The sequence below is a fragment of the Colletotrichum acutatum genome (assembly GCF_030867785.1).
Source record: "Colletotrichum acutatum strain CBS 112980 chromosome Unknown BDZ83scaffold_151, whole genome shotgun sequence".
In the NCBI taxonomy this organism is placed as follows: domain Eukaryota; kingdom Fungi; phylum Ascomycota; class Sordariomycetes; order Glomerellales; family Glomerellaceae; genus Colletotrichum; species Colletotrichum acutatum.
Window position 1 is genome coordinate 50,087 of NW_026849145.1, and position 21,172 is coordinate 71,258.

The 21,172-nt window shown below is 54.0% G+C and overlaps 6 protein-coding genes across 6 annotated transcripts; 3 read left to right on the top strand and 3 right to left on the bottom strand.

The window, feature by feature from the left end:
- Positions 1-4,060: 4,060 nt before the first annotated feature.
- BDZ83DRAFT_765027 (uncharacterized protein) lies at positions 4,061-7,782 on the bottom strand (the record flags this gene model as incomplete). Its single annotated transcript, XM_060515238.1, has 4 exons — positions 7,349-7,782; positions 6,994-7,276; positions 6,400-6,880; positions 4,061-6,321 (listed from the first exon to the last, which is right to left on the bottom strand). The coding sequence occupies exons 1-4, from the start codon at positions 7,465-7,467 to the stop codon at positions 4,061-4,063; spliced, it is 3,144 nt and encodes a 1,047-aa protein (XP_060359322.1). The 5' UTR covers positions 7,468-7,782.
- A 576-nt stretch (positions 7,783-8,358) lies between these two features.
- On the top strand, positions 8,359-10,008 carry BDZ83DRAFT_723700 (uncharacterized protein; the record flags this gene model as incomplete). Its single annotated transcript, XM_060512591.1, has 6 exons — positions 8,359-8,419; positions 8,618-8,659; positions 8,770-8,904; positions 9,048-9,260; positions 9,336-9,709; positions 9,802-10,008. The coding sequence occupies 6 exons, from the start codon at positions 8,359-8,361 to the stop codon at positions 10,006-10,008; spliced, it is 1,032 nt and encodes a 343-aa protein (XP_060359323.1).
- Positions 10,009-10,854: 846 nt separating this feature from the next.
- Positions 10,855-13,903, bottom strand: BDZ83DRAFT_757127 (family 31 glycosyl hydrolase; the record flags this gene model as incomplete). The annotated part of the gene is made up of 2 exons (XM_060514852.1): positions 10,855-13,706; positions 13,819-13,903. 2 exons carry the CDS (start codon positions 13,901-13,903, stop codon positions 10,855-10,857), a joined length of 2,937 nt encoding a protein of 978 aa, XP_060359324.1.
- Positions 13,904-15,064: 1,161 nt separating this feature from the next.
- On the top strand, positions 15,065-17,452 carry BDZ83DRAFT_682451 (putative extracellular lipase). The gene is given in 8 exon segments (XM_060511221.1): positions 15,065-15,328; positions 15,409-15,746; positions 15,762-15,857; positions 15,929-16,044; positions 16,101-16,259; positions 16,314-16,713; positions 16,775-16,998; positions 17,056-17,452. 8 exon segments carry the CDS (start codon positions 15,071-15,073, stop codon positions 17,184-17,186), a joined length of 1,722 nt encoding a protein of 573 aa, XP_060359325.1. The 5' UTR covers positions 15,065-15,070; the 3' UTR covers positions 17,187-17,452.
- On the top strand, positions 17,435-19,231 carry BDZ83DRAFT_638914 (nucleoside diphosphate kinase). Its single transcript, XM_060509390.1, has 8 exons — positions 17,435-17,549; positions 17,671-18,132; positions 18,335-18,365; positions 18,428-18,471; positions 18,542-18,600; positions 18,655-18,699; positions 18,756-18,821; positions 18,893-19,231. Exons 2-8 carry the CDS (start codon positions 17,789-17,791, stop codon positions 19,090-19,092), a joined length of 789 nt encoding a protein of 262 aa, XP_060359326.1. The 5' UTR covers positions 17,435-17,549; positions 17,671-17,788; the 3' UTR covers positions 19,093-19,231.
- A 47-nt stretch (positions 19,232-19,278) lies between these two features.
- BDZ83DRAFT_590315 (uncharacterized protein) lies at positions 19,279-19,917 on the bottom strand (the record flags this gene model as incomplete). Its single annotated transcript, XM_060506323.1, has 1 exon — positions 19,279-19,917. One exon carries the CDS (start codon positions 19,915-19,917, stop codon positions 19,279-19,281), a length of 639 nt encoding a protein of 212 aa, XP_060359327.1.
- Positions 19,918-21,172: the final 1,255 nt, after the last annotated feature.

The window sequence follows — 21,172 nt, forward strand, 5'->3', positions numbered from 1 at the left end:
CATTCATACGGTATACTGGAGCACAATGAACTGGGAGACCCCCACTCGGTCGAACCCACGATCGCCCGTCATCGCGATCCTTTTGGTGCCTTTCCACCACGGTATAGCCTGTCCATCCGCACGCCTCATCCCTGAGCCGGGTGGTGGCCGCCGTCTGAGACACCGAGACGCAGTCGCATAGTGAGGCTCTCCGCTGCGTCGCAACGAACCGACGCCACCAACCGACTGAACCGTCTCTCCCGATCCCGCGAACAGACGGTCGCAGATCACACACGCTGCCGCCCGAATCGCCATGTTATACCGGCATACCTACACGCCAGGGGAGGAGCATGAAGACGGGCAGGCGGGCTAAAACACCATCGCATACACAGTACGCACATGGCCGCCACCTTTGGCGCACGGCATCCCTTGCTGCACTTGACTGCCGTGCAAATACCACCAAGTGCCTTAAGTACGGTAAGGTGTTTAGCAGCATCAAGTTTGCAAGCCACCCTCAACAGAAATAGCGTCCGATGGCTGTCATGCGTGCCTGTCGCCAATGCCCAATCTACTGTGGAAAGGGCCGAAGAGACCAGACACCAGCGTGTCACCAATGCCAGCACCAGCGAGTGACGACAGATGCTCTCACCACCATCACTTAGCACACCTACCCTCCCTAGAGGTTGTGCAAGATACTTGGCACTAACTGGGACGACGGTGACTTGAAGAAGCCCGAAGCGCGGGAGAACAACTGCCAGTGGTAGAAAAGAGACTAAGGCCGGGCCAAACTGGTCTCGATACGAGGGACTACCGCAAATCCATTCCACGAGCGGAAACCATGGCAGAACTGGTGTGTCTTGGCGGCAGCAATACCAACTCTGGGTTCTCTGAAGTTTGCCCTGATCTGATTCTGGTGTGCTTGTCTGGCACTGGCACTTCTGGCAATCCTGCGTGTGTCTGCAGCGGCTACTCAGTGGATGGCTCCCTCGACCTTTGGATGCAAAAAGTGGCCATCGCCCGCCCTTGTCATATCGATGCGCATGCAAATCAACCAACCAATACACCTCGGATTCCGGACTGCATAATTCACCTACCAATGAAAAGGGTCCATGTGCCTCAGGTCATTCAGCTGGGTGGACCGCGACGGAGGACTCCTCAGGCTCCCTCCTCTCAGTCTCATGGAAGCTTTGAGCGTCGGGCCACCTCCAACAAAGAACGCACCTTCCTTCTCGTTCAAATTGCGGGTTGAATGGACCGACGGTCGGGTGCAGGTGCGACATGCGTGGGTGGTCTTTCCTCTTGCTGCGATGGACCCCCACTCTTGTCTCTCGACATGGACCCACCAGCCACGGCTGACGTCACACGGCGTCTTTCGTGGACCTTCCATGTTCCGCATTCGACCACGGCAAAACGGGTCCTCTTCGCCCGTTTTTTTCCCCTGCCAAGACTCCAGAACCCGGCCGCTGAGCCCCTAACCCTCAGCTCGGCCCACCGTCCCCCGAATCTTTGGAAGCTCACTGTTTCCAACGCCCGGTGCCGTCACTGTCCGACGACGCTGGTTTTGGCCCACGACCGACAGTCTGCCGAACATTCAGACACGGAGCCCAACCTCGTTCACCTCCAATTATCCATGGTGTCGCCGCAACCCCCCCCCCCCTCGTCAGCAATGTCCTGGACTCCAGAATGTCCAGAAGAGTTTTCAGAAATTCTGCTCCCTCCCCGAGTCCCCGGATCGTTGAGTCGGTCTGGACTCTCAACTCCAAACTGAACTCCGCAGGGTCATCTTGTCAAACTTCCTACAGCAGGTGAAAGTCAGTCGGTCGGGTCCATTGACGATACCACAGAGTCATGGATCACTCGCAGATGGATCAAGAGAGATATGACTGCAGCCACAACAAAATATCAGACAATTGCAAGGGGGTCTCACCGAACACTCAGGCTCCAGTACCTACACCAATGTCGCTCGCCGCCGCAATTCACAGGCTGCCGTCGAACCTTGAGCCGTTTCACCACTAAAAAGACTCATTTACCCATACCGACACCACAGGCTACGAACACCTCAAGGTCTCACGGTCTCACGGTCTCACCACCACGATTTGACGCTCTGAGACACTCCTTATCTCGACTCAACACCATCACGGCGATAACACCTTCTAGCGTCCTTGGAATTCCGACCCTCCTGAAAATCCCTCTTTTCCCACGTCTCTAGCTACCTTAGTGCCAAAAGGGTTCCGACGCAGTGCGACACACAGCACACAACACACCAGCCTGAAATGATCACCACGTCACTCTCCGGCTTGCCCTCTTTAGACTTCCGCCTGCCCGTTTTCTCTCATGCGCGCCCTGGAGCCGTTTGCCACCACCGCCATCGCCCATTCCAAGGGTAGCGGACGGTACATCGCTCGCCGCTGGAAGAATGCTAGACGCAGGTACCAAGCACACTTTTCACCCAGAATGGTTGCAGCCACCGAAAAAGTTTTCTCCAAATCGATGGGGTTGGGTTCCCAAAATAGCTACACGACTTTTCATTGTCAATTGGCCTTTGGCAGTGACAGTCGCAAAGAGAATCAGGTTCATCGTCGGGAAGCCGCAGTTCATCACAACTCTTCGGTGGCTGTGTCAGCAGCGACCCAAAACGATAGGACTTCAAGGGCCATTTCAGGAATTCTAGGCCGGTCGGAAAACTCGATCGGCATCAAACGATCGAAGTTGTCTAGGTAGCACGCCAGTTGCTCTACCGTCAAAGTACTGCGTCCGTGTCTAGACATCTCGCCAACATGTCGTCATGCTCTGCCGCGCACCAGCGAACCAGACATAGGCTGCAACGGCTGGCGCGTTGCTCATGCTCTGCTCATGCTCAGGTTTTGACATTCAAGCTTTCGGCCCTCGAGCTCGTCTACGCGCATCTCCCGAATAGCAATCCCACGCCCGCAAATGCACCTCCCATCAAAGTGGTGATCGGCATCAGCCCGGGAGGACAACTCAGAGCAAGCAGATCCCTTGACCCACGATTCTCCGACTGGGAAAGAGAGTAACAAGCATCACCAACCGCCACAATTCGTTTCCGCTTTTTCTCGTAGCGATCTCAGCGAGCCCTTGACCTCCGTGACCTCGTACCCTTAATTGCGAAGCCGCTTGAAACTGGCGCAATAAGATTGAGAAGAGCCAGACCGCTCCTTGGCCCTGCTAATTGCTCAATGTTCTAAACGAATCAACTCGCCATCCGCTGTCCGTGCTATCGCTCGCGACCGCCCATATTAAGTCAGAATCCATCCAATATCCCTTGCCGACGACGTGCCCTGACCTTGCGCTTCAGGGCTCCCTTCCGGGGATCAGCAGCCGCCCACCTAGCGCATATGGGAGCAAACGCACGCCAGCCCACCGGACTACACATACCGGAGCGGAGGACAGCCGCCGCGAGCCCGCGACGCGACAGCGACGTTTCTTCACATGCAAGGCTCCTGGCGCGAAACACTCTGAACCCTCCCCTAATTTTCCACGACGTGCGACCACCATGCCTGTGCCCTGTGCGGCGATTACGGGAATGAAAGGAGAGGATCCAATGAAGAGAGTTTCCTTTATCTCTCGACAAGACCGCTAATGCGAATCATAGTGGCGTTGTCTCGGGCCCATGCCGTCCATGCTTTGGCTTTTGCTTTTCTTCTGCCATCCAATTTGAGTAGAGGAGACGACACTTTGCCATACTTTTTCGTATATCAAACTCTACCCCTGAGTTGCTGCATAATCCCTAGTGAATGAGGCGTCGCAACTCCTGTAACGCGCCCACACATTTGCAAGCTCAAAGTTTGTTGTGACTCGGGTGGGCTACGAGATGAGAGTAGCTTACAGAAACGTTGATACATCATACTTTCATTACCTGTACGTTGAATTTCATGAATCACAGTTCAGATTCGACGATAATTACGTGGAGGTGATGTTTATACCTCTGAATGCTGTCAAGCATAGTTTCAATATACAGGAAAGTCACATTGTATAAGAAACTAGAAGTTACCGTCGCCTTTTGAACGTGCGATATGCCTCGGAGCCGACAATCTGGCTGCGAACTTTGGACGATGCTGCTTCAAAGGACGTCGACAGTCTCGACCCATTGAACCGACCCCGGTCCCTTGAGTCCATACTCCTCAGCCGGGTGAGCCTTGAAATAACTCGCACCCGCAACAGAAGCAGCGCTTCCAAACGTCATGATGCTGTCCTGCTCCGCTCTCACGCGATTATACAATGTCGAAGCAACTTCTACTTTGACTAGGTTGTGGGCGCCCGCGGAGGGGTTCAGGTAGTCTGTGATATCAATCACCACGTCAGGCGAGCTGTTCACGTCGAGGATGACACTCCCGTCGTTGACCCAGAGTGTCGTTGCGTCCGTGATGGCGCCTAGGTGAAGATGTGCTCCCAGGCGCTGTTCTGCGGTAGATGAGGATAGGGTTCGGAAGGTGGTTTCGTAGTCTGCTGTACCGCTTGTGTTGCTCAGGTTCACTGGGTCTAAATCTTTCCAGGGCGCTAGCGGGCTGTTGAGGAACCGGTGCGGTGTGATGACGGTTTCCATTGAGAGGGAGTTGTTGCTGCTACGCCAGTCGTTTACTGTGATGTTCCAAGTGTCGAGGTCTGTTGCTTCTGGGACCTGAGAGGTGGTGAAGGTCAGGATTTGGCCTGTGGCGAGGGTGAGTGTTGTGGTACCGGGTGCGAGATGTGCTGCGATACCGCTGGTGCGGGTGTCGTTAGTTGTGGCGTTTGTATTGAGATCTTGAGGCGTGGTGTAGAGGAGGCCTTGAAGGGGGCCAGATGTTGATGTTATGTGAGTGCTTGGCGGACGAGGCAGGAAGGATTTGTTGTGTTCATCATCTGCGGATGAGGTCTGGTTGAAGAACACGAGGATGGTAGTCTGATTCGCGGCAAGCGTCACCGGCACGATGATGTTGTTCTCCTCGACGGTGTATTGTAAAAGCGGCGATGCCGAGCCCGTCCAGGCGTCGAGGGTGTACGGTGTTCTGCCCAGCATATCGAGGAAGCTAACATTCGTAGTCGTGGAATTTCCCCCGTCGTTATACAAGAACACAACCTCCGCATCCTCTGTGCTTCGCGAGAAGGGATACCACTTCTCAACAGCATCATCTTGCAAGAACGAAACTCGAGGCCGGATGTTGAGAGCAGCAAGAGCAGCTGGTACCTTCTCCGCGGACGTGAGCACCGTCACGCTCTCCATCTCAAGAACCCCCTTCATAATCTCAGGAACGGAAGCGGCTCCATCGACACCAATGCTCTGGAAATCCGCGCTCCCAACAACGAAGATGGGCAGCCCTGCTTCGGCGAATGTTCTCGTCTGCATCGCCATCTCCAGCGTCAGCTTTGTCTGGTTGGCAAAGATGAGGGCTTTATACGCGGGTCCATCTGGCGCGAGGACGCCCTCCTCGCTGACGACGGCATTCAGGGAGGAGAAGCTCGCGGGGCCGAGATAGTCGTACGTGAAGCCCATCTTCTCAAGGTTGTCGCTCCCATAGACCACCTTGTCGAACGGTGCAGCGTACTGATAGAACGCGAGATCAACCCTCGCGGTACCGACCTGACTAACGAACTGGTTCCTCGCGATATACGCCATCGCTTCAGCCATGAACCAACGATTGGTACCGTTCCCACCCTCTCCGTTGCCGGCATGTTGACTACTCCCCCTCCAAGCCGGCATCCGCGGCCCCCACATGTCGGTAAACGTGTACGCGAAGACGGTATACCCAGGCCACGTCGTCTGCGCGTAGGCGCCAGAATACGCGTACCCGTGCAGGACATTCATGCTCACTTCGCCCGCGAGACCGCGGCGGACGGTGCGGAGCAGGTCCGCTATAGTCTGGGTGTACGACGCGCCGTTGACGGCGCCGGCTTCGGAAGAGACGACGGGGTTACGGGCCATGTGGGCTGGGCCAGAGAGGTGGCGGTAGAGGGAGGGGGAGTCGTCGAAGCCGAGGGATTCGCCTTCTGGTGCGTTGACGAGGGGGATTGAGTCGAGCATGTTTAGGGGCAGGTTGTAGGCTGGCTGGTTGGAGTATTCTAGTCCCCGTTTGCGAGCCCATTCCGAGGTTGCGCGGATGTAGTCTTCGTATCCGGCTTGGAGCGTGAGGCGGTAGTCATCGTTGCAGCGTGACACTAGGGTACTGTTGCTCTGTGAGAGGAAGGATTCACCGTAGGGGAGGTTCTGTGCCGCCCAGTAGTTTTCGCGTTGGATGAGGAAGGGGAGGCAGGATGTGATGTCGTAGCCCCTTTGTGCGCGGAAGGCGTCGGCGAAGTTGTGCGTCCACCAGAGGGCTGTGTCCATTTCCATGCTGTCTTCCCAGGCTTCAGGGTCGAGATGTTAGCCACGGCTTCTGGACTTGATGGGTGTTTGACACCGGGGATGATGGCAGTTCGACGTACCATACTTCCCAACGCGAGCGAGGAGCTCTCTGTCCTGCTCTTCGGGGATGATGTACTCGTCAAAGAAACCCGTCAGCTTCTTTGCCCCCGCGACGCTGAAGTGATCGGTGACCCAGGACCCATTCTGTACCCATGTTGCGGCATCGGGCGCGGCGTCGATGGAGCGCTGGTTGGTGTAGCGTGTGTACCATGCCATTATACGCCATGTGCTTTGTGAGTCTTTGGGGGTCATCCATGAGATGGATCTCGTGGTGAGGTCAACTGTGGCTGTGACGTCGACGACGCGGCCGAGGTTGACGGTGCTGGATGAAGCGTTGGATACTGGTGCTTCTTCGACAGCTAGGACAAAGGAGAGGTTCTGCTGGCCGAACTCTTCGCAGGGATGCATGAACAAGTGGAGGGATGGGCTTGCGGGTTGGGTTGAGAGGGGGAGGGTACCATTGAAGGCGTTCCCTGGGGCGACTGTGATGTTGACGTATGCCTAATACAGTGGTATCAGCCATCCCGATTCCCATATCTCATGGAAGCTTCGCGAGAAGTTTAAGGATGCATGTCACGAGAGTCAGTTCAAGCAGCAGAATAGTTATCACTCACCAACTCTAACGCCAGCCCAACACTCTCTGTCTCCGAAGGCACGCCTTGCCCCTGATTCGCACCAATCGAAAAGTCAAAAAGAAGGCCATTGTCCGCGGCCGCCTGCATCGCCGCGCGGAAGACGGCGCGAGAAGCGTTCGTGCCGTAGCCGTAGGTGGACCAATTTGCCGAGGGCGAGCGGAACTGGTAGTAGGGTAGGAACTCGAGGCCGCCTGCGCCGACGGAGGCTATCTCGGCCACGTCACGGGTGACTGCTTCGATGTCTACTTCGGCATCGGGTAGCCTTGTGCAGGATAATACGTTAGTGTTGAGGACCTCGGGGAGGCTCCTTTGGGTCGATTAGACTAGATCTCACCAGTATCTAAACTTTGGGCGGTAGATGTTCGGAGGGGAGGCGAAGTTGTCAAGGCTGTGGGCTTGGGATGCTGTTGTTAAACACGCAATGAGCGCCGCGAGGGCTCCAAGGCCACGCATGATGTCTTCTTGGGGGGACAGAATCCGTGAGAGCGTCGAAATTCTTGTTCTCCTGCAAGTTGAGGTCAGGAGGGCTGCGGCATCCTTTTAAGATGGGCGTCGTTGACTGAATACGCGGATCTTGGATCACATCGTTGCCCTCATCGGTAGGACTTCTCTAGCGGGACCTTACTACTCGTCATAGAAGATAGCACGTGGCTGTGGGATATTCTCCACGGGATAGGTCTACAGTTTGACATGAAGTCTCGCAAGCAAATTACCTCAGACTTCTTTCCAAAACCCTGTACGGTGGCTTCATTAAGATTAGGCGTGTACGAAATCGAAAACATGGCGGCCGATACGCGTAAAGCATGGGGCTTTTGTCGAAATAGCTTGGACTATACCAGAAAAGGAGGACTTTGGTGAGTCTTGAGGGTTGACTCCGCGGGTGGTGACCTTAGGCAGCGGTGAAATTGCTCCATCACGCAACCAATCTGCCAGTACTGCAAATAGGGTTGCAGAACATCGTCATCAGCTACACAGAATAGCTGAACTGGGAGTTCTTTCTCCGTACTACACCTCATGCTAGGAGTGGCCACTTCCCCAGAAGATGATATCCGTCGTCATAATGTAGACCGAGACCATCCCTGCAAGGGCCGGCGATGCAACGGCGATGCGGGGCATACGAATGCGAAAACGCGGGTTCGCGGCCCCATGAGAGGCGGGATCCGAACCCGCGCTTTCTTGGTCTCTTCCGTGACAGGGTGGTGATCACTCGATATCGCTCAGACGACCATTCTATCTAAGCTAAATTGCATCCTTATTTCTGAAGTTCTACTATGGCTCTCGAGAAGGATGGAAAAGTAGCCGGCTGTCGTTCATCCAGTGGGGAACAGGGTTTGAGAGGGGTAAATGAGGGACAGAGCTGCTGATGTCAATTTGCCCAGGTACTTTGCATCCAAAGTAGGGCAAGGTACGCTAAAGTAAGTACATAGTCAGTTTCAACTTCATCCGTCTTCCACCATCGTTGTACTTGTGAGTTACTTTGCAACTTTCGACCAGCCTTTCTCTCGCAACATGAGTATTATGGACAGGGCCGTTGCCGTCGTTCAAAAGAACCGACAACTCGTCGTGGAAAACGTCGCGCTACCGGAACTATAACCTCACCAAGTCTACGTCAGCGTCGAATGGGCAGCATTCAATCCCACAGATAGTATGTCATGAAAGCTTTGATACTCAACCCGACAAGGTGTAACCCTAAACCCTAGTCGGCCCTGAATCCGGCTTTGTTCTTAATCATCGAGCTCATGCATTTGACTACAGGACTTGCGCTCGACGTTGATGCATTTGGAGACGGTGCCGTTCTGGGCTGTGATTTCGTCGGCACCGTCACGCAAGCTCATACAAATGTGAGCAGGTTGCAAGTTGGTGATAGAATCGCCGCGTTGGTTTGGGGAGGTGAGTCATTCCGAGATTCTCCTGCCTTGTGCCCTGTCTACAAGAGCCTTACTGGGGTACTGACCTTGAGCTTGCACTTCACAGGAGAGATAATGGGTGTTGGGGCGTACTCGTACGTATTTGTTCGCGATCGTTTCAAGCAGCTTTCCTCATAAATCTTGAATTACACAGGTCCTACTGCATCGCCGACGAGCGCATCTCATTCAAAGTTCCGAACACCGTCGAGAGTTCTAAGGCCAGCGCCGTTCCACTTGCCGCAAACACTACGTACCTGGCGCTATTCTCTGAAGATTGCCTCGGCTTCTCGCGAGATGTATCTATCACCAAGCCTCCCGTGCTAATCTGGGGCGGCAGTTGTAAGTCCTGAGATGACCGGGCACAGCGTTTCTCAACAAACAAGATTGAGGCTACTGATAACGTTCCAAACATAGCCGTCGTCGGATACTTCGCCATCCAGCTAGCAAAACTTCACGGCTACCCCGTAGCCACGACCTGCAGCCCCCACAACTTCGACTACGTCAAGAATGCCGGAGCCACCCATGTCTTTGATTACAACGACGCCGACGTAGTGATGAAACTCCAAACTGTAGTGCCGACACTATCACATATCTTCGACACCATCGGTAACGCAAGCTCCTCAGCGATGGCAGCCGCTGCTCTACACGGCAGAGCTGGTGTTCTCTGTACAGTCCGCCCGGGCAAGGCAAACACCGAGGAGGTGCCAAGCAACATCAAAGTGACTGATGTGTTCGTCTTCACCGCGTTTCCGACGGCTCATACGTACCGCGGATTGGTGCACTGGCCTGTACGTCTTTCCCGTTCTCCCTTCCTCTCACTCGCGTCCGTCATCAGATCTCGTCATGCCTTGCGCGAGTCGCTCACACGTCATCTCCATAGGTCTCAATGCCGAATCATCTGCTCAGCGCTGAGCTGTACGAGCGGCTCCCAAGTCTGCTCGAGAGCAACGCCATCAAGCCGCCTCCAGTGAAGTTGCTCGGAAGACTCAGCCCTCAGACAGTCAATGAAGCAATGGAGCTGAACCGTGGGGGAAAGATATCCGCAGAGAAGCTTTGCTTTGATGTCTCTTCTACTTTCGGCAAGTAGAACCTGTAAGATGGTTGGAACCTCGCAGATAGTCCCAGATAATGCATCAATACCCGGATCATTTGTGGAGTAAGAGCCGCAAATTTTAGGAAGTTATGGGTGATTTTCAAACGTCTACGAACTAGACGAGTAATTCGCTCACATTCTGAAAGGTTTACCTCGAGAACCCTCCATGGCAGAAACCAAATCATCGTCTAGGACAAGGTGGTTGTAATCACCCTGCCGGGACATATTGCCCTGCAAAGATCCACCACGGAAATCAAGTCCATCGTAAGCGAGCGAGGCTGTGTTCTCGGTTGAAGCTTAACAAGGCCCCCGGACATGTGGAGTCCCAGAACTGGAACTCACGGCATCGCGGACTGTTTCGTAGCGGAAGTCGGGGGCGGAGGAGAGCGGAAATGCTTGGGAATTGGGGCTCCACGAAATCTATTCACTGCAGCGGAGGAACCCCGACGAATGCTGCACCGTTCCACTTCCGAGCCACCGACCCAGTTCTAGATTAACTAACCGAAATCACATGGAGTCACGAAGGAGCGAGAAGTTATGCTCAAGTTAGGCAATCTTTATGAACGTATTCGTCAATTCTCTCTCTAATGGAGCGCTCTAATGACTTGTCAAGCCTCTCAATCATCCACCCTTGTGGCGATCTGTGGAGCTCACTATCTCTATTCTTAATGTGCTCTACCGTTCAGGCGTCTCCGTCGGTTTCACATGTCCTGACCGTCGAGTTCTGCTGTTCAGGACATCTCAGGCGAAGAACCCAACGACGAAGCACGCGAGAGGTGTTGCACCAACTCATGAATGTCTCCTCATCCTCGGACGGTGGATTCGTATCCTCGGACGGTCCTAAGCCAACGCGATGCTGAAGTCCTCTCCAACACGGGCAGCAACTCTGCCTACAACGGCGTAGGCGGCACGACCCTTCTCGGCGGTGTGGTACTGAACAGGAACAGTCCAGCTCTTGCCCTCTGACGTGACAGTGACCTCCTTCTTGTTGAGCTGGTTGGTAGCGCCGACAACAATGATCTTGTCGACATAGACCTCCCTCGTGGCCTTGAGCCAGGAGCCCTCCCTGACAGACTTGGAGTCACGGCCCTCGGCATCAGAGGATGTAATGGCCTTGCCGTCAAGCTTGAACTTGCGGTAGATGTACTGACCCTTCTCGAAGTCGAAGGAGTCTCCGTCATCGACGTAAAGCTCGCCCTCAGCCTGGCCATCCTTGCCAACGCTGATGACCAGGGTGTAGTCATCGAAGCGCATGAGCTTGGCCGAACGGCGGGGGCGATCGCGGCGCGGGAAGATGTGGCCACCACGCATCAGAAGCGCGACCTGGTCGAGAGCAACGTCCCTGGTGAGGTACTGGCCCTTCTTGGTGGCGAGCTTCTCGTAGGTGAAGTAGTCGTAGTACACCTCGTCATCGGGGATATAGATATCGACAGACTCCTTGTCCTTCTCAACGACGGGCTTGTGGAGAAGACCAGTCGATCCGACGAACAGCTGGTCATCAATGGCAAATCCAGACTCCTCCGTGGGGTGAGTCCAGAACATGGGGCGGACAATCGGGCTGCCGTCGCGATGGGCGTGGAAGAAGGCAGTGTACCAAGAGGGCATCAAGCTGTAGCGAAGGCGGATGGCGGCGGTGAGGATGCCTCTGAACGGTTCCGCGAGCATGTAGGGCTCGCGGCGACGGGCATCAATGTGAGCGTGTCCACGGAAGAAAGGGTAGAAAGCTCCACCCTGGTACCAGCGTGCCATCAGCTCAGGCTCGGGGTTACCGAAGAAGCCTCCAACGTCGGCGCCAGCAAAGGGGAATCCAGAAATTCCCTGGTTCAGAATCATGGGTACGGCAGCGCCCAGGTGCTCCCACGAGGCCTGGTTGTCTCCTGTCCACATGGCACCAAGACGCTGAGAGCCAGCGTAGAAGGATCGGGTAAGGACAAAAGGTCTGCGGAGCTCGCCCTTCTTGCGAGTGAGGAGAGCCTCGAAGGTGGCATTGTGGAAGGTCATGCCGTTGATGTTGTGCACGTCACGGTGCTCCCAATTTCCGTGGTGAATGTTGTCCTTGGGCATGGTGACCTCGGGTCCATTAAACACAGAGGGTTCGTTCATGTCGTTCCAGATGAAGGTGTTCTCCATAGTACCCTTGAAAGCAGCGTAGTCGAAGAGGCCCGTCCACCACTCGACAGCCTTGGGGTTGAAGCAATCAACCCAGTGAGAAGAACCAGGCCAGCACCAACCCTCGAAAGGCTTGCCCTCCTTATTCAAGACGGCCAGGCCCTTGGAATTCATTTGCTCGGTGATATCGTACTTCCCCTCGTTCTTAATATGGGGATCGATGATGACCACGAGGTTTCTGCCATGCTCATCAAGAGCCTTGCCCATACCGATGGGGTCCTTGAACATGTCGGCGTCCCAGGTGAAGTACTTCTTGCCATCGGTGTACTCAATGTCGAGCCAAATGACGTCGTAGGGAATCTTGAACTTATCAAACTTGCGGTCAACGTCCTTGACATCATCATCAGAAATATAGTTCCAGCGGCACTGGTGGTAGCCGAGAGAGAACTCCTGGGGCATGGCGGTGGTGCCGGTGAGCTCGCCATAGTTCTTGGAAATGTCCTTGGGGGTCGGGCCAAGGAAGATGAAGACGTCGAGGATGCCGGCCTCTGAGATCCAGTGGGTCTTCGTGTTGGTCTTGGAGCCAACGCCAAGAGCCAAGGGGTTGGATGAGCCCTTTTCCTTGGTGATATCGATCCAGGTCTCGGCGCCGTTGAGCCAGAAGACACCGACAGTGGAGTCCTTGCGGTGCGCCTGCATGAGAGGGATCGCTCCGTAGAGAGTCATGGGACTGTCGAGAACGTACTCAAAGACATCGGAGTTGTACAGTCTGTAGGGCTCGGAGTACTTGCCATCACCGCCACGAGTCTCCTTCAGAGACAAAGGACCAGCGTGCTCAGGGATACCGAAAACGTGCTCGTATCCGACGAATGAGATATCGAGGGCGACACTCTCGGGGCCACGGGGTTTGGAGTCGGTGTTGCCGCCAAAAGTCTCGTCCCACCAGGTGCTCTCGTCCTCCTGCTTGACTTCGGTGGTTTCAGCCTTCTCAGCGTTCTCTTCGCCTTCCTTCTTTTCCTCGGCAGGCTTGTCGACCTTGGGACGCCAGTGCTCCATGTTGAGTAGACCGCGGTCGTTGAGCTTGATGTGGGAAGATCCATCACGCTTGAAGTCAATGCTAAAGGGCGAGAACTTGACGACAGCCTCGAACTTGGAGGAGGGGCCGTACTGAATGGTGATCTGGTCCTTGTCCTGGTAGGCGACCTTGGCCTCCTTGTCGAGGTTCAGGCCACCAACAATGACGTGCTTCTCGGCCTCGTTGTAGCGCTCCTTGCGGGCAGGGCTGTTGTTTCGCAGCTCGATCTCTCCCTTTTGGCGCTTCTCTTCGTCGACGGTTACGCGAGCGGTGCCGGATTCGAGGAAGGAGACGGTGATGGGAAGGCGGACAGTTTCCTGGGCATCGTTGATGGTCTTGAGGATGACAGCCTGGAGCTGGCCATCCTTGAGGGAAGCAGAGTCGGGGAGGATATTGTAGGGAGCGGCCCAGGTCGAGGACTGGGAGACGGCGTTATCGGCATACTCGCGATTGCGCTTGCAGAAGCCAGATTGATGGCACTTTTTGAAGTCATTTTCCTTAACCATGACTGCGATTGCCTTGTCAGTACAACTAGGACAAACAATGGAGGGGGAACCAAGCAACGTGAATCCGATGTAATAGAAGTAAAGCAAAGGTCATTGCGTCACGGGATTCCATACCTGCGGGCTGGATCATGCAGCTAAGTGCCGCCAGTAGACCAAAGAAGGTCGTCCATTTGTAGGACGACTTGCCGGTGGTCCCCATGGCGGAGGGGTGTGGCGATTGTGTGATTGTCCGAAAGAATTCAATGCACTGCTAGAAGAAGTTATGAAATCAAGAAGCGAGCATGGGAATGAGAGCAAAGAAGGCGAATCTTCTTTGTGGTGCTCTCGCGTCGCGCGTTTGTGGTGGTTTTTGGTACAAGTTGAATCGGGTTGGGTGGGAGGAATTGGTGACGTTTGGGTGGAAGGTACTTGTGAAGGTGAGACGCCGCCTGAGTTCAACAGCTGTCCCCTTGACTAGCTCCACTTCGGGCTTAGCGCGGGTCGCATGCTGCGGGAGACAGGGGTCTGTCGGAGAGCATATGTTTAATCGGATATTTGAAGATGGATAGCTGCATAGACCTTTCTAGCCAAATATTTACCCCGCCATGGGAGTAAACGACTTCCAAACCACATGCGTTTGTTGTTGGTGGATGGTAATGTTGATAGAAACTCGATCGTTCTCTGTAAGGAGTATTTATGGTGGCTTCCATCTATGTGCGTGAGGATTATACGTCTATTCGGTTTGTGTTTTGACAATGCCGTACCGAACTACCCATGCGATCGATGGTTTGGCCAGGCACGCGTGAGACGAGACGACGTCTACGAGCGCCCTCCCCATGTGGTCTCAGATCGTGAGCTTCTTGAGAGATGGTATCACATTATCACTCGACTACTACGCATGCTTGTTCTTTGAGATCTGTGTCATCCGGGCCTGGGCGGCTTTTGTGGAATGTGTGGATCCAACAGAGCCAGGTTGGCTCGGTTGTTCACCATCTCATGATCCGCATCACTATGACAAGGACGCTTGATGCGATTCCGAGAGCAATTGCCGGATAGGAATCCCGGATGAAGCGGCAGGAAACGGGCGTCTCGGAGAGGCTTGTTTGATCAATTTCATGACCTATCACTGGAAAGAATTAAAGTCGCCTGCAAGTTCCTCAATTGAGAAGGAGATCCAGTAGTTTTTGCTTTAAGCGATACGGAAATAACCAAGAAACAGTCATCAAGACAGGGTTGCGAGTCAAGAACTGTGACGATATTCAGGACAACGATCAAAATGAAAGGTTACCTTCTGCCCACGCTGCATAAATGACAGCACTATAAGAGAAATAAATTTCCATATAGGTCATACTTCGTGATAGTTGGACAAATTCATCCAGACGTAAACATGGCGCACTTGCTACTTCTGTTACTCGCCGGGCTCTCGGGTGGCCTCTGTCAAGAGGCGCCACAAGTCCAAATCAGAAATGGCTCTTACACGGGCGTCCATCTGCCTTTACTCAACCAAGACTACTTCCTCGGCATGCCGTTCGCGCAACCCCCTGTGCAAGGCCCCCTTCGATTCTCGCCACCGGCTTCATTGAACATCTCCTGGACTGGATCGAGAGACGCTACTCAATTCGGCAACATCTGCTACGGCTACGGTGTAAGTTCGCGCGGCGAGGATACCCTCCTCCTCGCTGGGCAAATGTCGTGTGCATAGGGGGCATTGCTAAAGTTATTTAGAACGATAACAACAGGCTCGCGGCGCTTGGATTCAAGATCTCCGAGGACTGCCTGAGCATCAACGTCGTTCGCCCCTCCAACTACACAGACCAGTCACTGCCAGTTGCCGTGTACATCTACGGTGGCGGCTACTTCCAAGGTGGCAGCGCTGATCCTCGGTTGAACTTCTCGTCCATCATTCGGGACTCTGTTGCAGCTGGGAAGCCCATCATTGGTGTTAGTTTCAACTATCGTCTTTCCGCCTTTGGCTTTCTAGGAGGGTCTGAAATTGTGGCTGCTGGAGTTGCAAACCTTGGCTTTAGGGATCAAAGATTGGCACTACACTGGGTACAAGGGAAGTCGTAACTGTTGAGGTGCTTGATTGACACGTTCTCAGCTAACTCGTCCGTAGAAAACATCGCCGCCTTTGGAGGAGATCCTACCAAAGTAACCATATTTGGTAACAGCGCGTATGTTCTCTAGACTTTCCGAGGGCTAAAGTGAAACCCTGGAAACCGAGCTGATGAATCTTTGTCTCTAGGGGTGCAGGTTCTGTCGGCGCCCAACTTCTGGCGTACAATGGGCGCGATGACGGATTATTCAGAGGGGCCATTTCTCAGTCGGGAGCCCCTGCGGGTTTCTCGCCATTCTCTCCGTGTAAGTTTCAGTCTGCCAGGCTAAGACTCTCTGACTGATGAAGTGATTCGCTACAGTCCTCGACATCGCAAAATGGGACGAAGTTTATGAGAATATCACAGTCGGCACAGGCTGCAACACGACAGATACGCTTGACTGTCTCCGGAACGTCCCAATCGAGGTTTTGAATGCCGTCGTCAATTCTACAGCCACTTCAGGAGCTTCCTACGGACTAGGTAAGTATCCACAGGTTTGAATGTTGTCAAGCCCGGGTTAATAACAAGTCCAAGTGTTTGACGGTGACTTCGTGGCCGATGCCCCAGGAGCCCAGCTGGCCAAGGGCAACTTCGTCAAGGTCCCGTATATCATCGGCCACAACACAGACGAAGGATCTGCCTTTATCCCGGGCAACAACTTCGACAATGCCACGTTCTATCCAACGTCCAAGATCGACACGGATGAACAATTCAGGGACTACATTGTTTCGCTCAAGGCCAATGAGACGGTTGCAAGTAGAGTGTTCGACTTGTATCGCCAAAACGCATCGGACCAGGCTCTAGCCACGTACTCAGACGATCTCGGTGCTGAACTCGGTTATCAGTACAAGAGAGCTGTTACGCTCGCTGGCGACTCCAATATCATTGTGCCGACTCGTTATACGGCTCAGATGTGGGCGGCGTACAACGTACCGTAAGTATACCCGCACTGACGTATTGTAATATGCTTACTCATCAACCAATTGGTATTCTAGTCTTTACAAGTATCGATGGGACGTCATTGTCAGCGGGTTGCCTCGCTACATTGGCGCAACGCATGCGAAAGAGATCTTCTTCGTCTTCGACGACCAGAGCAGAGACGACTATGACGTGTGGCCTCTGCAAGGTAAGCCCAAGTCGTTCCCTGACCTAGCTGTAATTATGGCAACAGCATGGGCTAGCTTCGTTGCAACGGGCGACCCGAATAGTAATGGATCCGGTAAGTGCGATCTTGTGCGGACCTCGACAGGATGGCTACTGACGCTGAGCTTCTTAGTCAACGGTACAAATTGGCCTCTGTACAATGGATCCAAACAGAATTTCGTCTTCACTGGAAACGTTACTAGCCACGTCGAGAATGACGATACGCGTGAGCAGGAAATCGGCTTTCTATCAAGTCTCTTTTGATGTCAAGTGAAGTGGAAGTGACAGATCAAAATGGTGGGACGGGACCGGGCAGGATGGACGAACAGGGCCCATAATAGACGTAGAGGTACCTACCTTGTCCCGGATAACCAATAAGAGCACATTAGCCCCGCTGTGCCACTTAAGAGATTATCCGAGATGCAATAAGACGGAAAATAGGTACCTGATTTGTACCTGACAACCGGGCAGTATCTCAATCAACACGCACCATGATTATTTACTTATGTATCAACCCAAAACTGCATGACTTTTGAGCTTCTCTTGAGTGAAATTTAAGGTCAATTGCATGTGACGATCCAAAGAAAAGAAACTTGAGCTTGGTGTTTTGTATTTCAAGTACTATAGGTAAGGAACATTCCCCTTGGTTTAATGCCACCCGACACCTCACCTCACCCTCTCGTTAGAATCACGGTGAACCTCCACCTTTTGGTTGCCATCAATGCTGAGCTGTCAAAATAAAAACTAGGCGGTCTGGCTTCACAGTTGCAAAACTGCCGTATCAGAAGCTCGGTACACTGTACAGCAATCTCCACACCTTTTCACCACGTTTCTACCTTGGCACCTTAGGTACTTGCTTTCATCCAATGGCAGACTCGGGACCCCACCACCACAGCAGCGGCGCGCAGGACAACGACCCCGCCTCGAAGCACAAGAAGCCGCAGCAGAATAATGCAAATGCAAGCTTCCCCGAGTACGCCCGCAGGACAGCAGAGAAGCTGCCCCCACCAACTTTCATAATTCTCGCTCTCCTCTTCGGTTTGTACATAATTTTTTCCTCGAGCCAACAAAACCAGCGGTCAGCAGCAGACCTTTCTTCTCCTCCCGTCGCCCCTTCCGTTGTCACCACCACAATCTACCAAGAACATCAACCATCTTCAACTCCCAAAGTCGTCGTTGATACCTCTCCCAAAATGTCTACCGAGCAGACGTAAGTTCATATCCCAATTGCTCTCTCTCTGCACATCGAGTTGGCGTGCTGCACTCCAATACTGCATCATGCTTTGTTTTGCCTTTCTTTGAGCTCCCGCCGCTACCCTGAAATTTACCCCGCCATCGTGGTAGGTTTCGGGCAGAAGAGGGGCACACATCACCACTACGAAACAGAACAAAAAAAGCTGACTTCGAGATAGCTTCATTGCCATCAAGCCTGACGGCGTTCAGGTACGCTTCATCCCACCTGGTACTTTCCAATTGCCAGGCACAGCAAGCTGACCCTCCCATAGCGCGGCCTGATCGGCCCCATCGTCTCTCGCTTCGAGACCCGTGGGTAAGTTTTCTCCCAGATGATGCCCTACCTACTCTGGACAAGTCCGTCATCTCTAACACGTCTACTACAGCTTCAAGCTCGTCGCTATCAAGCTCATGACCCCCGGCAAGGAGCACCTCCAGGCCCACTGTTCGTGACTTCCTCTCGGTTCCCTCGCAAAGTAGAGCTAACTCTTCCAAACAGACGCCGACCTCAAGGACAAGCCCTTCTTCGCTGGTCTCATTGAGTGTATGTTCCATCCCCAATGCTTTGCTCACCATGAATTCAAGCTGATATTCTCACAGACATGAACTCTGGCCCCATCTGCGCCATGGTCTGGGAGGGCCGTGATGCCGTCAAGACCGGCCGTGGTAAGTCCCTCACGGATCTTTCGCATAACTCCCTTGAGCCGAATAACCTCATACTGATATACACCTCACAGTCCTTCTCGGTGCCACCAACCCCCTTGCCTCCGCCCCTGGCACCATCCGTGGCGACTACGCTATCGACGTCGGCCGCAACGTCTGCCACGGCTCCGACTCCGTCGAGAACGCCAAGAAGGAGATTGCCCTCTGGTTCAAGGATGGCGATGTCGTCTCCTACAAGGCTTCCCAGTTCGACTGGATCTACGAGAAGCCTTAAATGCTTAATCTCTACTCCACCACTATACACGAGCCGTAGACGTCCACCGTACGCTTGCCGAACGTGTGGGATGCATGTCGCCATGTTAGGTTGATGAAGAAAAGTTATAGGTCAATCAAAAAGCACAAACAAAGAGCCCATACGCTACCAGAAGCATGATGTGATATTTGATATCTTCAACCGTGACTATCGACTGGATCTGAACAATCCACGGGCTCTGCCCATCACGCCCGCAAACCACGGCGTCCCCCACACGCTGACGAGTATCCTTGCCGGCAGCAGCGCCTTCGTAATCGCCCAAGCCATAGCGACCTCCACCACAACCTTGTACTTGCCATCCCTCTGCCACTTCTCCAACACATCCTGCGTGCTCTCAACCTCCCCGCCCCCCTCCAACTGCCCCGTCATCGTCCCGCGGTCCTGAGCCTCGAACCCAAACCACCCCTTCCTACTGAAATACCTCTCCGCCATACCCACGCCATCCCTGACGTATCCCGCCCAGTGACCCGTCACGTACTCGAGCGGTAGAAAGTTTGTGTAGTGGAAGAGGCCGAAGAGGCCGAGGAGGGGCACGACGGCGGTGATTTCGTGGAGGATCAGGAAGGCGATCACGTGTGAAACGGGGGCTTTGCGGAGGCCGGTGGTGTATCTTTGGAAGCGGAGGGGGACGCGGTCGAGGATGCGGTCTGCGGAGCGGGACGGCGAGGATGTAGAGGAGGAAGGGTTGGTTGAGTTTTTGCGTAGAGCTGTTTTCGTCGTTGGCGTTTGTTGGCGGATTGTGCGGAGAGCTGGCCGCGACCTTGCGAAGGCGCGGCTTGCGAACATTTTGTTTTTGTTTCTGTGCGTCGACGGCGGCCTTTGGAGGGCCAGGTTCTGCTGAGGTAAAGAACTAGGAAAAGAATTCAAGAGCAATTGAGCAGGTGTCTGGCATGGGCCAGAGCGCTGTACATTAAAGAATGTGGTGTATGTTGACGCGACGAGCTTTGGCCGGGTGATTCGGTAGGAGATGACGCTCAGAAAGAGCTCTCGGTGGGGCAGAATGTCAATGCTTCGGTGTGCTGCGCTCACCGAGGTGAGGTGAAGACGCCGTCGGTGGTTGACAGTGCGGGCCGCCGCGGGCCGAGACCTGGACGCCCCAACGACGTCCCGTCACACGCTACGCTGCCTATCACGCGCGCTACGATCCGAGGTTGATTTTTACTTGACAGGACATTGCCCTAATTTCCCATGACCGATTGTGATATCGTTGACGGTCCAGCCACTCGACGATTTTGGGATTGCCACGGGCAGGTGTCTCTACTGGCGCCTGAAGTTCGTCGTATCCTTCCTTACATTCGTGCAATTCAGTCCAATTCTGGCCTTTATTGTAATGTTATATTCTTCGAACGACACTGGATGACCTGGAGACTTCCGTCCCAGAAATGTGCATCTAGGCTTACCGGCTGTAATCGTCGCTCACAGACGCATCTTCACCGGGCTCTGGGCCGTGCTCGGCATGCCGAAGGTGTTCGGACCTTTCTAGCACGCCGTCCATGCTCCTCGGCGGCGATGGGAATATTTTTAACACCCTCTTGACTTACCTACGATACCGAGAGGTAGTCTTCCATCTATTCCTTTGGTATCCCTGGAGTGCTCGAGAAGCTCAGTCGCAGGTCCAAGACGCCAGTGTCATCATCACTGCGCACTCGATGGGATGTACGACCGCTCGAATGGCCAACCCGACGACAACGACTCCTCTGAGCAGATGGTTTCCCTAGTGATATTGCGCAAGCTGGGAATCGGGCATCGGGATTTGAACTTGTCAATTGAGGTTTCTGGCGGGGGCATAGCGAGCCACCCCGCGACTTCGTGTTCATGAGAGGCTCGGAATGACACGATTAGGAAGGAAATGGCGAGAGTTTCGACTCCAACCCTAGCATGTTTCGTGTACGAAAATTGATATATGACACACTGGCTCTCTTATCGCTGCGAGGAGTGGCAGATGACCACGCTTCATTCCTACTAGGCAAACCACACGAACCAGATGCGGCTAAGCCCTGAATCCTGGAGTGTTGCTAAACTGAGGCACGGCTCGCAATGT

What these genes read in the sequence shown, in the direction of transcription:
- BDZ83DRAFT_638914 (XM_060509390.1), top strand. Translation starts at nt 17,789, where the DNA reads ATGGCAGACTCGGGACCCCACCACCACAGCAGCGGCGCGCAGGACAAC. An exon ending in GGAGCACCTCCAGGCCCACT is followed by an intron (nt 18,601 to 18,654) that starts GTTCGTGACTTC and finishes TCTTCCAAACAG; the next exon opens with ACGCCGACCTCAAGGACAAG. An exon ending in CTTCGCTGGTCTCATTGAGT is followed by an intron (nt 18,700 to 18,755) that starts GTATGTTCCATC and finishes ATATTCTCACAG; the next exon opens with ACATGAACTCTGGCCCCATC.
- BDZ83DRAFT_682451 (XM_060511221.1), top strand. Translation starts at nt 15,071, where the DNA reads ATGGCGCACTTGCTACTTCTGTTACTCGCCGGGCTCTCGGGTGGCCTC. An exon ending in ACATCTGCTACGGCTACGGT is followed by an intron (nt 15,329 to 15,408) that starts GTAAGTTCGCGC and finishes AAAGTTATTTAG; the next exon opens with AACGATAACAACAGGCTCGC. An exon ending in CCCGAATAGTAATGGATCCG is followed by an intron (nt 16,999 to 17,055) that starts GTAAGTGCGATC and finishes TGAGCTTCTTAG; the next exon opens with TCAACGGTACAAATTGGCCT.